A 14,837-nucleotide genomic window follows, 5' to 3' on the forward strand; every position below is an offset into this window, starting at 1 on the left:
GACCTCACTACCTCTGAGGATGCTTGCCATAGATGCAGGCGAAACGTCAGGAGAAAAACTGCCTCCAGAACATGGCCATATAGCCCGGAAAAACCTACAACAACCCATGGATTCCAGCCATGAAAGCCTTCGACAATACAACAACAACAACAATAATAATAATAATAATAATAATAATAATGGAACCACGGTCAGCACTTACTGCCTTCAAGTCACCGGTCAACTTATGGGGACCCCCCTCCAAGCACCAACCTGGGCTGACCCATTCCTGGCCTTCGCTTCCAGGAAAAGGAGGGACCTTGTGTCCAGTGGGATCATCACTTGCCCCATGTCAGGCCAGGGGTCAGGAGGGGTCACTGGCCCCGGTGGCACAGTGGGTTAAACCCCTATGCTGGCAGGACTGAAGACCAACAGGTCACAGGTTCAAATCCGGGGAGAGTGCGGGTGAGCTCCCTCTGTCAGCTCCGGCTCCTCATGTGGGGACATGAGAGAAAGCCTCCCACAAAGATGATAAAAAGTCAAAACATCCGGGCATCCCCTGGGCAACGTCCTTGCAGACGGCCAATTCTCTCACACTAGAAGCGACTTGCAGTTTCTCAAGTGGCTCCTGACATGACCAAAAAAAAAAACTGGCCAGATAGTATGGGGTCGAGATTTATGGGGAGCAGGAATCTGGGGAAGCCCTGGGAGATGAAAATGAAAGCAAACCAGGAAGGGAAAATGGCCCAGAGGAAGTGGGGGATTTCCCAAAGGGGCATTCCTTAAAGAGTCACTGCACAAAGGAATAAAGGGGGCTGTGGAGGGCGCCCCACCAATGGGCTCCCAAGGGCACCCGCAAATTGGTGTAGACACCTCTTCTTCCAGGAGAGAAGACCCCACAAAGGAGGCCCTGTCCCAGGACTTTTCGGCCCATTCAGCATGTTTATCCATGGCTTGGACATCAATGGAAGAGAAGGCAGGCTGGCTCCACTGGAGATGGGACCCCAAATTTGGAGAGAGAGCAAATGCCCCGCTGGACAGGGTCAGGGCCCCAAAAGGACCTTCACAAAACCAAGACCTCACTGGCCAAAAACTGACACCATGAAAGACCACCTGTAGAGATATGTTTATTATAAAGTGTTTATTATACTGTGTTTAAACTGTATTTATGTTTTACATTGGTTGCCATGTCCTAGCTGTGAGAGATAGGTTGCCATGGTGACAAGGCAGAAGAGGAGGTGGGCGGAGCTTAAAGAGAAAAAGGTTTGAAAGTGACAGTTAATTTTCAGTCAGGAGGATGAGACCCTGAGAGGAGGAGCAGAGTCAGATAGGACTCTGGAAAAGTAGTTTAGTCAGGAGGATGAGACCCTGAGAAGAGGGCAGAGTCAGTTAGGGCTCTGTGGTGTGAAGCAGTGTAAATTCAGTTAGTTCTTAGTATTTGTGAATATTTCTTCAGCAAGGGAGCTGAAGGTGAAACCTCGTTAGATTGCTTGAGTTAAAAAGAATCTAACAGAGGGGGTTTTAGGATCGCCAGTAGTGGAAGACTGGAGATCAGTGGTTTGATCCGGTATAGGACAAACAGGGTGAATATTCACAACAGGGAACACTGAAATAATAAAGCACTTCACTGAAGAAGGAGTTTATAAGATTGTAACATCAGAAGCCTGAATGTATCTCAACCAAGCCATATTGTAACCAACAAGCATATGCCAAGCTCATCATCTCAATATTGCAACAATTACGCTTTGTTTAGCAATAAACTTGTTCTCTTTGTATTTTAAAACCTGCCTCATCTCCATTGATTTTACGTTCGGTGCATTCCACTCTACCAAAGTTACCTCACAACGCAAATAGGGATAAACAGAGACTTTAAGACCAGCGTCTCTAAACATATTGGTGGCAGTTTAATTTAATAGCAGTCTAGGAACTTTCTTACATTTTTGGTGGTCCCATTTGGTGGGATTAACGCACGACTTTACTTTTTATTGGTGGCATTGATACGTCTTTACATTTTTTGGTGGCAGACGACGGGATTCGTGTAACAACTGATCGAGTGCCTTAAGTTTAATTTAAGAATAAGTTGTGAGGTAAAAGTTGTTGAAAACATGGCTACCAGGCGGCAGAGAAAGCTGGCTGAGGAAAGAGAGGGAGACCAAGAAGAAAGTTCGGGCTCTGAGGCAGAGACAGAGCCAGTGCCTATGTCAGAAATGGCTCTTAAGTACAAATTAGAGATGAAACGATTGGAGATGGAAGAAAAACAAAGAGAGAGAGAACAGGAGTTAGAATTGAAGAGAATGGAGTTTGAGCTAGAGAAACAAAGATTGGCTTTGTCTCAAACATCCAGTGATATTCAGGAAGGGAGATCTGGAGTGGATACCCCAGATTTGACAAAGAAATTCCCTAAATTTACCAAGGACGATGATCCCGAGAAATTCCTAATATCTTTTGAGAGATGTTGTTGAGATTTTGGGGTGGCTAAGGAAAAATGGATGACATACCTTAGACCTCAGATAAGTGGGAAGCTTTTGCAGATTTATGGACAGATGCCTGAGGAGTCTTATGGAGACTATGATCTGTTTAAGAAACAGATTCAACAAGAGTTTAGATTGACTCCTGAATATTATAGATTTAAGTTCAGGACATTAAAGAAAGATAAAACACAAAGTTTTGCTCAGGTGGCCTCCAGATTGTCTCAACTGTTCGATAGTTGGATAAGGACGTCTGAGGTGGAAGATTACCAACAGCTGAGAGAACTTTTAAAGCTGGAACAGTTTTTTCAGTTAGTGCCTTATGATATTCGCTGGGTGATTCAAGATCGCAAGCCATCCACTATTGTAGAGGCAGCGGTTATGGCAGATCAAATAACCTTAAAAGAAGGATTCAAAAGGGAAGATCTGCCAAGTGACAAAAGAACAAACAGGCAGCCATTTTATTCACAACAAACGCGCCCACAGCAAGAAAAGGGTGCTGACTTAGAAAACACCATCTATAGGAGGCAGAGTGTAACAAGACAAACTGCTCCTGAGGTAAAAAGACGGTGCTTTCAATGTGGAAAATTGGACCATATAAAATATCAATGTCCCCTGTTAAGGAAAGAGAAAACAACCCTCTTTGTGAATAAAATGAAAGAAACACCAAAGACAGAACCAGATACTGTTTCAAAGGAGAGTTCAGGCTCAGAGCCTCAAGAGAAACAATGTTTGTTCATCTTGTCAGGCAGCCCATCTAAGGATTACTTAGAAACCATTTCTATTGATAATAAAGACAGGAAAGGACTTAGAGATACAGGCTCCGAAGTGTGTATAGTGCACCCCGAAATAATACCTCAGAAATTTCAGCAGCCAACCTCTGAAATAAGATTAAAAGGTTTAGGACCTGCGATACCAACAGCAGTGGTGACTTTGCCAATAGAATATGGAGGATGGAAGGGTATGTGGGATTTTGCAGTCAGTCCTGACATACCATACAAATGTTTAATTGGAAATGATTTGGCTGAGAAGATTGAGAGCTGGAGGATGGCGTGTGAGGAGAAAGAATGTAACAACGAAAGCCCTGAACAAAAAGCCATGTGTTTTGCCATACAACAGGATGGGGATGAGAGTCCGGAAACCAGCGCTACAGTTGCTGAGCTTGTTAAGAGGACGGGAGGAGTTGAAGAGATTCGGCAGGAACAAGGAGCCGATGTTTCTCTTAAACCTCTATTCGCTTTAGCTCAAAACCCCACAGTATCGGCAAAAGAACAGCCCTCCGAGTTTGTGTTAAAGAATGGTGTCTTATATAGAGAAACCAGAAGTGTGAACTCGACAGAAGGATCAGTAACATGTAGTCAAATTGTAGTGCCTCAAAGTTTTAGAGAACAGCTGATGAGGGTGGCACACGAAAACCCTCAAGGTGGACATTTGGGTGTGAGGAAAACCACGAAGAGAATCACTAAGAACTTTTATTGGCCTGGCATGTTCCAGAGGATCAAAGAGTTTTGCCAGTCTTGTGACATCTGCCAAAGATTGAGTACTGGAAGGGATAAAGTTAAAGCTCCTATGATCCCTATGCCAATAATTGGAGAACCATTTTACAGAGTAGGCATTGACATAGTGGGTCCTCTTTGTAAACCAAGCAGACGTGGTTACCGATACATTTTAACCATGATTGACTACGCCACAAGATATCCAGAGGCTGTAGCTCTGACTAACATCGAGACAACAACGATTGCTAATGCACTGTTATCCATTTGGGGAAGAACTGGTTATCCTAGAGAATTGGTTTCGGATTTGGGAACCCAGTTTACTTCCAGGCTTATGTCGAAATTGCTTGAGTTATGTGGAATTAGACACCTGACTTCAACAGCTTATCATCCACAGACAAATGGACTAGTTGAAAATATGAACAAGACTTTAGTCAAAATGATAAAGTCTTACAGTCAAGAGAAGCCATATGACTGGGACGTCAAATTGCAACAACTGTTATTCGCCTACAGGACCGTCCCTCATGACAGTACTGGCTACAGTCCATTTGAATTGCTATATGGAAGGAAAGCTCGTGGTCCATTGGATCTGATAAAGGAGTATTGGGAGGAAAGTCCAGCAACAGATCCAGTTCCAGTGTCGGAATATTTAAAAGATCTTCAAGCAACAATGCAACTGGCAAGGGACATTGCTCAAGAACATTTGCTTGCGGCTCAGCAAAGACAAAAAGACTATTATGACTCTACTGCTAAACCAAAGATCTTCAACATCGGAGATGAAGTTTTATTTTTATCTCCCAACAAAACCAACAAACTTCAATTGGATTGGTCTGGTCCCTGGAAGATCATCAGAAAGCACAACCACATAAACTATGATATTTTTGATGAACATTCCAATGTGGAAAGAAGAGTCCATGTAAACATGTTAAAGCCTTATGTTGTAAGGTCTGCTAATGTATGTTTTGTTGTTTCGGAAGAGAAATCTGGTCCCTTTTCTTTTTGGGAGGGTGATCGTGAACAGTATAAAAATTTAGATCGAGTAGAAATGAACATAGAATTGTCCCAACCACAGAGAAGAGAGGTGGTAGAAGTTTTAAGTAAATATAGAGACATATTTTCGGATTTGCCAGGAAAGGTCCAAGGAGTCCAGCATCAAATAAACACCGGTGATGCCACTCCTATAGTATCTCCACCCTACAGGGTCACGGGGAGAATTAATGAGTGTATTGAAAAAGAGATTAGAGAAATGTTGGACCTAGGTATTATCGCTCCATCGGTTAGCTCTTGGGCTTCACCTATATTGTTAGTACAGAAGCCAAATGGTTAGATAATGTGAAAGGTACGAATAACAAATTGTTGAGATGGAGTTTATATTTACAGGATTTTATATTTGAAATTAAACATGTTTCAGGTAAACAAAATATAGTTGCGGACGCCTTATCTAGAATTTCGTAGGTTAAAGGTTTGTATGTATGTGTAATTGAAATGTATTTAACCATAATATGTTTCCCTTTCAGGATTGGTGTATATGTATATATTGTTGAATAATATGTGGAATTATTTTTGCCATTCTGGGATTGAGAATGGTCCAAAAATAATTTTTCTGGGGGGGAAGGTGTAGAGATATGTTTATTATAAAGTGTTTATTATACTGTGTTTAAACTGTATTTATGTTTTACATTGGTTGCCATGTCCTAGCTGTGAGAGATAGGTTGCCATGGTGACAAGGCAGAAGAGGAGGTGGGCGGAGCTTAAAGAGAAAAAGGTTTGAAAGTGACAGTTAATTTTCAGTCAGGAGGATGAGACCCTGAGAGGAGGAGCAGAGTCAGATAGGACTCTGGAAAAGTAGTTTAGTCAGGAGGATGAGACCCTGAGAAGAGGGCAGAGTCAGTTAGGGCTCTGTGGTGTGAAGCAGTGTAAATTCAGTTAGTTCTTAGTATTTGTGAATATTTCTTCAGCAAGGGAGCTGAAGGTGAAACCTCGTTAGATTGCTTGAGTTAAAAAGAATCTAACAGAGGGGGTTTTAGGATCGCCAGTAGTGGAAGACTGGAGATCAGTGGTTTGATCCGGTATAGGACAAACAGGGTGAATATTCACAACAGGGAACACTGAAATAATAAAGCACTTCACTGAAGAAGGAGTTTATAAGATTGTAACATCAGAAGCCTGAATGTATCTCAACCAAGCCATATTGTAACCAACAAGCATATGCCAAGCTCATCATCTCAATATTGCAACAATTACGCTTTGTTTAGCAATAAACTTGTTCTCTTTGTATTTTAAAACCTGCCTCATCTCCATTGATTTTACGTTCGGTGCATTCCACTCTACCAAAGTTACCTCACAACGCAAATAGGGATAAACAGAGACTTTAAGACCAGCGTCTCTAAACATATTGGTGGCAGTTTAATTTAATAGCAGTCTAGGAACTTTCTTACATTTTTGGTGGTCCCATTTGGTGGGATTAACGCACGACTTTACTTTTTATTGGTGGCATTGATACGTCTTTACACCACCACAGGGAGAAATGTAGGGCTTACTTAGGCAATCCCTCGTTGTCCAAGTAAGATTGTCCCCCTAGGTCGGTGAACTGGCAGTGGGTACTTTGGTGACTGCTGACCCACATGTTCTCCCACAGTGAGGGCATCGGTTTCCAGGTGGAAGGCGGTCCCAGTTGGGGTTTGCTTGATTTACCTTCTTCTTGGCACGTTTCTCACTTTCACCCTCCATTCGGGCCTCTTCACATTCTACAGCACTGCTGGTCACAGCTGACCTCCAGCTGGAGCGCTCAAGGGCCAGGGCTTCCCAGTTCTCAGTGTCTATGCCAGAGTTTTTAAGCCCATCGTTCAATCTCTTTTCCTGTCCTCCAACATTCTGTTTTCCATTCTTGAGTTCAGAATAGAGAACCAGTTTTGGGAGACGGTGGTCAGGCATCCAGATAACGTGGCCAGTCCAGCGGAGTTAATGGCGTAGGAACATCACTTCAATGTTGGTGGTCTTTGCTTCTTCCCCACGCTGACATTTCCCCGCCTGTCTTCCCAAGAGATCTGCAGGATTTTCCGGAGGCAGCACTGATGGATCGTTCCAGGAGTTGCATGTGACATCTGTAGACAGTCCACATCTCGCAGGCATACAGCAGGGTTGGGAGGTCAATTGCTTTATAAACAAGCACCTTGGTATCCCTACGGATGTCCTCAAACACTCTCTGCTTCATTCAGAAGAATGCTGCACTTGCAGAGTTCAGGCGGTGTTGTATTTCAGTCTCAATGTTGACATCTGTAGACAGTCCACGTCTCGCAGGTGTATAGCAGGGTTGGGAGGACAATAGCTTTATAAACAAGCCCCTTAGTCTCCCTATGGATGTCCCAAACGTCAGATGGATGGATGTAGGGCAGGACACTGATGGCCAACACCTTGATCCCTTCTCTTCTCCACATTCTTAAAACATCTCTTTAGTGGGATTTGTGGTTTGCAGACCTTTGGCTCTTTTTGTGGCCCTTCTCTGGACCTCTCCCTTCCTTCTATGATTCCCTCTTGTCCACCTCCTTCTTGAATGGCTTTTGCCCACAACTGGAACACAGGGATATGATGATTATTCCAGAGAGATGAATGGCCAAAACTAACAAAATGAAGTTGAACGGGGACAAATGCAAGATACTCCACTTTGGCAGAAAAACGAAATGCAAAGAGACAGAATGGGGGACGATGAGGCCTGGCTCGAGAGCAGTACGTGTGAAAAAGATCTTGGAGTCTTCGTGGGGAGGAAGGGGAACATGAGCCAGGAATGTGATGTGGCGGCAAAAAAAGCCAATGGGATTTTGGCCTGCATCAAGAGGAGCATAGTGTCTAGATCTAGGGAAGTCATGCTACCCCTCTATTCTGCTTTGGTGAGACCACATCTGGAATATTGTGTCCAATTCTGGGCGCCACAATTCAAGAGAGATATTGACAAGCTGGAATGTGTCCAGAGGAGGGCGACTAAAATGATCAAGGGTCTGGAGAACAAGCCCTATGAGGAGCGGCTTAGGGAACTGGGCATGTTTAGCCTGAAGAAGAGAAGGCTGAGAGGAGATATGATAGCCATGTATAAATATGTGAGAGGAAGCCACAGGGAGGAGGGAGCAGATCAAGGGTCTGAAGAACAAGCCCTATGAGGAGCGGCTTAAGGAGCTGGGCATGTTTAGCCTGAAGAAGAGAAGGCTGAGAGGGGATATGATAGCCATGTATAAATATGTGGGAGGAAGCCACAGGGAGGAGGAGGGAGCAAGCTTGTTTTCTGCTTCCTTGGAGACTAGGATGCAAGGGAACAATGTCTTCAAACTACAAGAGAGGAGATTCCATCTGAACATGAGGAAGAACTTCCTGACTGTGAGAGCCGTTCAGCAGTGGAACTCTCTGCCCCGGAGGGAGTGTGGGGGAGGCTCTTTCTTTGGAGGCTTTTGAACAGAGGCTGGATGGCCATCTGTCAGGGGTGATTTGAATGCAATATTCCTGCTTCTTGGCAGGGGGTTGGACTGGATGAGGGCCCAGGAGGTCTCTTCCAACTCTTCGATTCTATGATTCTAAGCACCTTGGTCTCCCTACGGATGTCCCGGATGTCGGATGGATGGATGTAGGGCAGGACATTGATGGCCAACTCCTTGATCCCTTCTCTCCTCCAGATTCTCAAAACAGCTTAGTGGGATTTGTGGTTTCCAGACCTTGGCCCTTTTTGTGGCTCTTCTCTGGGCCCCTTCCTTCCTTCCTTCCTTTCCTCTTGTCCAACTTCTTGATGGCTTTTGCCCAGAACTGGACAGAGGGATGGGATTCTTCAAGGAGAGAAGCTCTGAACACAGCAGAAGAAGAGAGTAGCACTACTATTCGGATGCAATCCTCCTCTGGATGGATGGGACTTGTGGTTTCCAGACCTTTGGCCCTTTTTGTGGCCCTTTCTTCTATGATTCCTTCTCGTCCACCTCCTTCTTGAATGGCTTTTGCCCAGAACCGGAACACAGGGATTTGAGGATTATTCCAGGAGGGAAGGTGTGGACACAGCAGAAGAAGAGAGCAGCACTACTATTTGGCTCTGCTTGGGCGTAATCCTCCTCTGGATGCATCTGAGAATATCATTGGCCTTGTGAGCTGCAGCCTCTCACTCCTGGCTCATGTCCAGCTTGTGGCCCACCAAGAGGCCTTGGCCCATTTTGAATGGCCTCTTTCCAAGGCAGGGCTTTCTTGCCCCATCTCCCTGTGTTTCCTCTGTATTGCCTTTTTGTGTTTCCCTTTCACCAAATTTGGGGGGGGGGGGGAGGAGCCTCTTTCACCCAAAAGTGGGTCTGGGGGCGGTGTCTTCCTCCTTCCCTTCCTTCCTGCAGGAAACTCCCCACCTCTTCTTTGCATAGGAAAGCCCCCCAACCCTCTCAGGATGTGATAATAATAACAATAATCATAACATTGTTTTTATGCCCCACCCCATCTCTCTCCCCGAAGGGACTTGGACCGGCTTACATGCAGGAACATGCCCAACCCAAGGGAGCTAATTGCTAATAACACATTTAAAAACGTAGCAAACACATGACAATCTGATGAATCAATTTAAAAACAAGCCCAAAAGGAATCAAAACAAATCTCACTAACTATGGGCAAGGTCAGAAATTAGAGAGGAGTGGGCAGGAGCTTGTGCAAAGAGCCCATGATAAGGCCAGGGCTGCAGGAAAATGCTGAGTCCACTCTAACGGTCAGTTAGGGCTGGGCATTCATGGACAGGGGCCTAAGGTCAAGGTTTCCCCTTGAGACTAAGTCCAGTCATGTCCAACTCTGGGACTCTGCTGTCCTTCTCTATTTCTAAGCCAAAGAGTCAGCGTTGTCCACAGACACCTCCAAGGTCATGTGGCCTGCATGACTATAAGGAGTGCCATTACCTTCCCACCAAAGCAGTACCTATTGTTGTTGTTTATTCACTTGCGCTGAACTCTTCGTGACCTCCTGGACCATCCCATGGGTGTTCACGGCCGGGGCCAAAGGTCAAGGTTTCCCCTTGAGATTAAGTCCAGTCATGTCTGACTCTGGGGTGTGGTGCTCATCTCCATTTCTAAGCCAAAGAGCCGGCATTGTCCATAGACACTTCCAAAGTCATATGGCCTGCATGACTACAAGGAGTGCCATTACCTTCCCACCAAAGCAGTACCTATTGCTGTTGTTTATTCGTTCAGGTGCGTTGAACTCTTTGTGACCTCCTGGACCATCCAATGGGTGTTCATAGACAGGGCCTAAGGTCAAGGTCAAGGTTTCCCCTTGAGATTAAGTCCAGTCGTGTCTGACTCTGCGACTCTGGTGTCCTTCTCTATTTCTAAGCCAAAGAGCCAGCGTTGTCCATAGACATCTCCAAGGTCATGTGGCCTGCATGACTACAAGGAGTGCCATTACCTTCCCACCAAAGCAGTACCTATTGTTGTTTATTTGTTCAGTTGCGTTGAACTCTTCATTGAGAGCCGTTCAGCAGTGGAACTCTCTGCCCCAGAGTGTGTGGTGGAGGCTCCTTCTTTGGACGCTTTTAAATAGAGGTTGGATGGCCATCTGTCAGGGGTGATTTGAATGCAATATTCCTGCTTCTTGGCAAAAAGGGGTTGGACTGGATGGCCCATGAGGTCTCTTCCAACTCTTTGATTCTATGATTCTTCGTGACCTCCTGGACCATCCCAGGCCAGAGCTCCCTGTTGACCGTCACCACCCCCAGGGTCTCCTTCAAGGTCAAGCCAGTCCCTTTAAGGATGCCATCCATCCACCTAGCCCTTGGTCAGCCCCTCTTCCTTTTTCCTTCCATTCTCCCCAACATCATTGTCTTCTCTAAGCTTTCCTGTCTTCTCATGATGTGGGCAAAGGACTTCCTCTTGGCCTCTCATCTCCTTCCCTCCAATGGAGGATGGACTGGTTGGATCTTCTGGTGGTCCAAGGCACTCTCAGAACTTTTCTCCAGCACCACAGTTCAGAAGCATCTCTCTTCCTTCACTCAGCCTTCCCTATGTTCCAGCTCTCACCTCCGTAGGTGACTACAGGGAATACCATGGACCTTCGTTGCCAGTGTGATGTCTCTACTCTTCACTCTTTCATTGAGGTTGGCCAACGCTCTCCTCCCAAGAAGGAAACATCTTCTGATTTCCTGGTCCCTATTGATCAACTCACATTTGCATGTTTTCAAACTGCTAAGTTGACAGAAGCTGGGGCTAATAGTGGGTGCTCACCCCACTCCCTGGAATCAAACTGGCAACCTTCCAATTAGCAAGTTCAGCAGCTCAGCGGTTTAACTCGCTGTGCCACCTGGGAATCTAATCATGATCAAAGGAACACTGGAACATTTGAGTTTTGAGGTCTCTGCGAAAGGCGGACAGAGTGGGTGCCAGCCTCATCTCCTGAGGGCTGAGAAGGGCAGTATACACATACAGTACATAAAATGAATAAATCTCCCTGGGGAAGGCATTCCAAACCCAGGGGCCACCACTGAGAAGCCACCCCCCTCTCCTCCCCACCAACTATGTTTGGGACGGTGGTGAAAGGATCTTGGAGAACACACCATACTTCTGAACTAGTTCATAGTCAATGGGGGGTGGGGGATCCCCAAGGGAGGGGTCCCTGGGTGGGGGAGGGGCCGAGGGTGGGGACGCGAGGAAGCCCCCCCCCCCACCAAACGACCTGGAAAGGAAAGGAGGAAAGGAAAAGGGAAGGGATGAAATGAAAGAAGAAAGGAATGGAAGGGGAGGATGGGAAAAAAGACAGGTGGGAGTAGAGGAAGGAAGGAAGGAGAGAGGAAAGAAAGGAAAAAAGAAAGGACGGACGGAGAGAAGTAAGAAAGGGAAGGGAGGAAGGAGAAAGGGAAGGAAGGGAGGAGAGAAGAACGGATGGGAAGAAGGAGAGAAGAAAGAAAGGAAAAAGGAATGGAGGGAGGGAAGAAAGAAAAGAAGGGAGGAAGGAGAGAGGGGAGAAAGGAAAAAGGAAGGAAGGAATGAGAGAAGGGGGAAAAGGAAAGAATGGAAAGGAAAGGAAAGGAAAGGAAGGAAGGAAAGAAGAGGAAGGAAAGGAAGGAGGGAAGCAAGGAAGGAAGGAGAGAGGAAAGAAAGGAGAAAAGAAAGGAAGGAAGGGAGGAAGGAAAGAAAAGAAGGGAGGAAGGAGAGAGGAAAGGAAGGGAAGAAGGAGAGAGGGAAGAAAGGAAAAAGAAAGGAAGGAAGGAAGGAAAGAAAAGAAGGGAGGAAAGAGAGAGGAAAGAAAGGAAAAAAGAAAGGAAGGACAGAGAGAAGTAAGAAAGGAAAGGGAGGAAGGAGAAAGGGAAGGAAGGAAGGAGAGAAGAACGGATGGGAAGAAGGAGAGAAGAAAGAAAGGAAAAAGGAAGGGAGGGAGGGAGGAAAGAAAAGAAGGGAGGAAGGAGAGAGGGAAAAAAGGAAAAAGGAAGGAAGGAATGAGAGAAGGGGGAAAAGGAAAGAATGGAAAGGAAAGGAAAGGAAAGGAAAGGAAAGGAAAGGAAAGGAAAGGAAAGGAAGGAAGGAAGGAAGGAAGGAAAGAAGAGGAAGGAAAGGAAGGAGAGAAGCAAGGAAGGAAGGAGAGAGGAAAGAAAGGAGAAAAGAAAGGAAGGGAGGGAGGAAGGAAAGAAAAGAAGGGAGGAAGGAGAGAGGAAAGGAAGGGAAGAAGGAGAGAGGGAAGAAAGGAAAAAGAAAGGAAGGAAGGAAAGAAAAGAAGGGAGGAAGGAGAGAGGAAAGAAAGGAAAAAAGAAAGGAAGGAATGAGAGAAGGGGAAAAAGGAAAGAATGGAAAGGAAAGGAAAGGAAGGACGGAAGGAAAGAAAGAAAGAAAGAAGATCAAGGAAAGGAAGGAAAGGAAGAAAGAAAGCCAGTGGGATTTTGGCCTGCATCAAGAGGAGCCTAGTGTCTAGATCCAGGGAAGAACTTCCTGACTGTGAGAGCCGTTCAGCAGTGGAACTCTCTGCCCCGGAATGTGGTGGAGGCTCCTTCTTTGGAAGCTTTTAAACAGAGGCTGGATGGCCATTTGTCAGGGGTGATTTGAATGCAATATTCCTGCTTCTTGGCAGAATGGGGTTGGACTGGATGGCCCATGAGGTCTCTTCCAACTCTTTGATTCTATGATTCTATGATTCTATGCTCCCCATGCTCTATTCTGCTTTGGTTAGACCACATCTGGAATATTGTGTCCAATTCTGGGCACCACAATTCAAGAGAGATATTGACTCTAAGCTGGAATGTGTCCAGAGGAGGGCGGCTAAAATGATCAAGGGTCTGGAGAACAAGCCCTATGAGGAGCGGCTTAAGGAGCTGGGCATGTTTAGCCTGAAGAAGAGAAGGCTGAGAGGGGATATGATGAGGGCCATGTATAAATATGTGAGAGGAAGCCACAGGGAGGAGGAGGGAGCAGGCTTGTTTCCTGCTTCCCTGGAGACTAGGACGCAATGGAAGAATGGCTTCAAACTCCAAGAGAGGAGATTCCACCTGAACATTTGGAAGAACTTCCTGACTGTGAGCGCCGTTCAGCAGTGGAACTCTCTGCTCCGGAGTGTGGTGGAGGCTCCTTCTTTGGAAGCTTTGAAGCAGAGGCTGGATGGCCATCTGTCAGGGGTGATTTGAATGCAACATTCCTGCTTCTTGGCAGAATGGGGCTGGACTGGATGGCCCAGGAGGTCTCTCCCAACTCTTTGATTCTAGGATTCTATGATTCTAAGAAGGAAGGGAAGGAAAGAAAGCGCAGTTCCACCCCCTTTCCCCCCAGAAGCCCCCATTTCGGGCAGAGAGGGACCCTCTCCTCCTCCCCGGGACTCAGAAAGGGAGGAGTAGAGAAAAGAAGGGAAAGAAGGGAGGGAGGGAAATAAAAGCGAGAAAGAAAGAAAGAAAGAAAGAAAGAAAGAAAGAAAGAAAGGAAAGCCCCGACCTGTGCCCCCCCCCCCTTTTCTTGGTGTCCGAAGCGAAAGCGAAACTCACGGCGCGTCCGAGGTGGGTGGCGAGGAGGGCCCAGGTCAGCGCCCACGAGGAGAAGAAGCGCCCTGGCCGGAGCCCCGCTGACCTCCAGCCAGACCCCATGCCCACCCTCTTCCTTCTGCAAGAGGAGGGCCGGAGCGCTGCCCTTAAGAGCCCCCCGGGAAGAAGAAAGAGGAGGAGGAGGAGGAGACAGAAGAGGCGCCACGCCCCCTGCCCCGCCCCGCCCCCTCCCCTCCGCCCAATGCCGCCCCGCCGGGGAATCCCCCCCTGCCTCTGAGCATGGGCAGAGCGCCCCCCCCCCCACTGGCCCTCCCCATCGCCTCCGGGGTTTCCCTTCCAGAGCATTCCCGGCCAAACAGGACCAGGAAGATCCCCATAATTGGGTTTTTGTAGAAATTTACGGGCTGTCTGGCCATGTTCTAGAAGCATTCTCTCCTGACGTTTCGCCTGCATCTAGGGCAAGCATCCTCAGAGGTTGGGAGGTCTCAAAACCTCCTAGGATGCCTGCCACAGATGCAGGCGAAACACCAGGAGAGAATGCTTCTAGAACATGGCCAGACAGCCCGAAAAAACCTACCACAACCCAATAATTCCGGCTATGAAAGCCTTTGACAGTAGAGTTCAGAATGCTTTTTGATTGTATGTGAACTATACATCCCAGCAATGACAACTCCCAAATGTCAAGGTTTATTTTCACCAAACTCCACCAGTGTTCACATTAGGGTATATTGATTATCCATGCCAAGTTTGGTCCAGATCTATCATTGTTTGAGTCCACAGAGCTCTCTGGATGTAGGTGAACTGCAACTCCCAAACTCAAGGTCAATGCCCACCAAACTCTTCCAGTACTTTCTGTTGGTCTCAGGAGATTTGTGTGCCAAGTTTGGTCCAATTCCATTGTTAGTGGAATTCAGAATGCTCTTTGATTGCAGGTGAACTATAAAT

The 14,837-nt window shown here is 46.6% G+C and overlaps 1 protein-coding gene across 1 annotated transcript in view; it reads right to left on the bottom strand.

Annotated features, from left to right (window-relative positions):
• Positions 1–14,054, bottom strand: part of CD40 (CD40 molecule) — a 33,636-nt gene extending 19,582 nt beyond the window's left edge. The window contains exon 1 of the mRNA XM_067468328.1: positions 13,896–14,054. Coding sequence (XP_067324429.1) covers positions 13,896–13,994 — 99 coding nt within the window. The 5' untranslated portion in view covers positions 13,995–14,054. The remainder of the gene's footprint in view (positions 1–13,895) is intronic.
• Positions 14,055–14,837: the final 783 nt, after the last annotated feature.

Source organism: Anolis sagrei, chromosome 4, assembly GCF_037176765.1.
Source record: "Anolis sagrei isolate rAnoSag1 chromosome 4, rAnoSag1.mat, whole genome shotgun sequence".
Lineage (NCBI taxonomy): Eukaryota > Metazoa > Chordata > Lepidosauria > Squamata > Dactyloidae > Anolis > Anolis sagrei.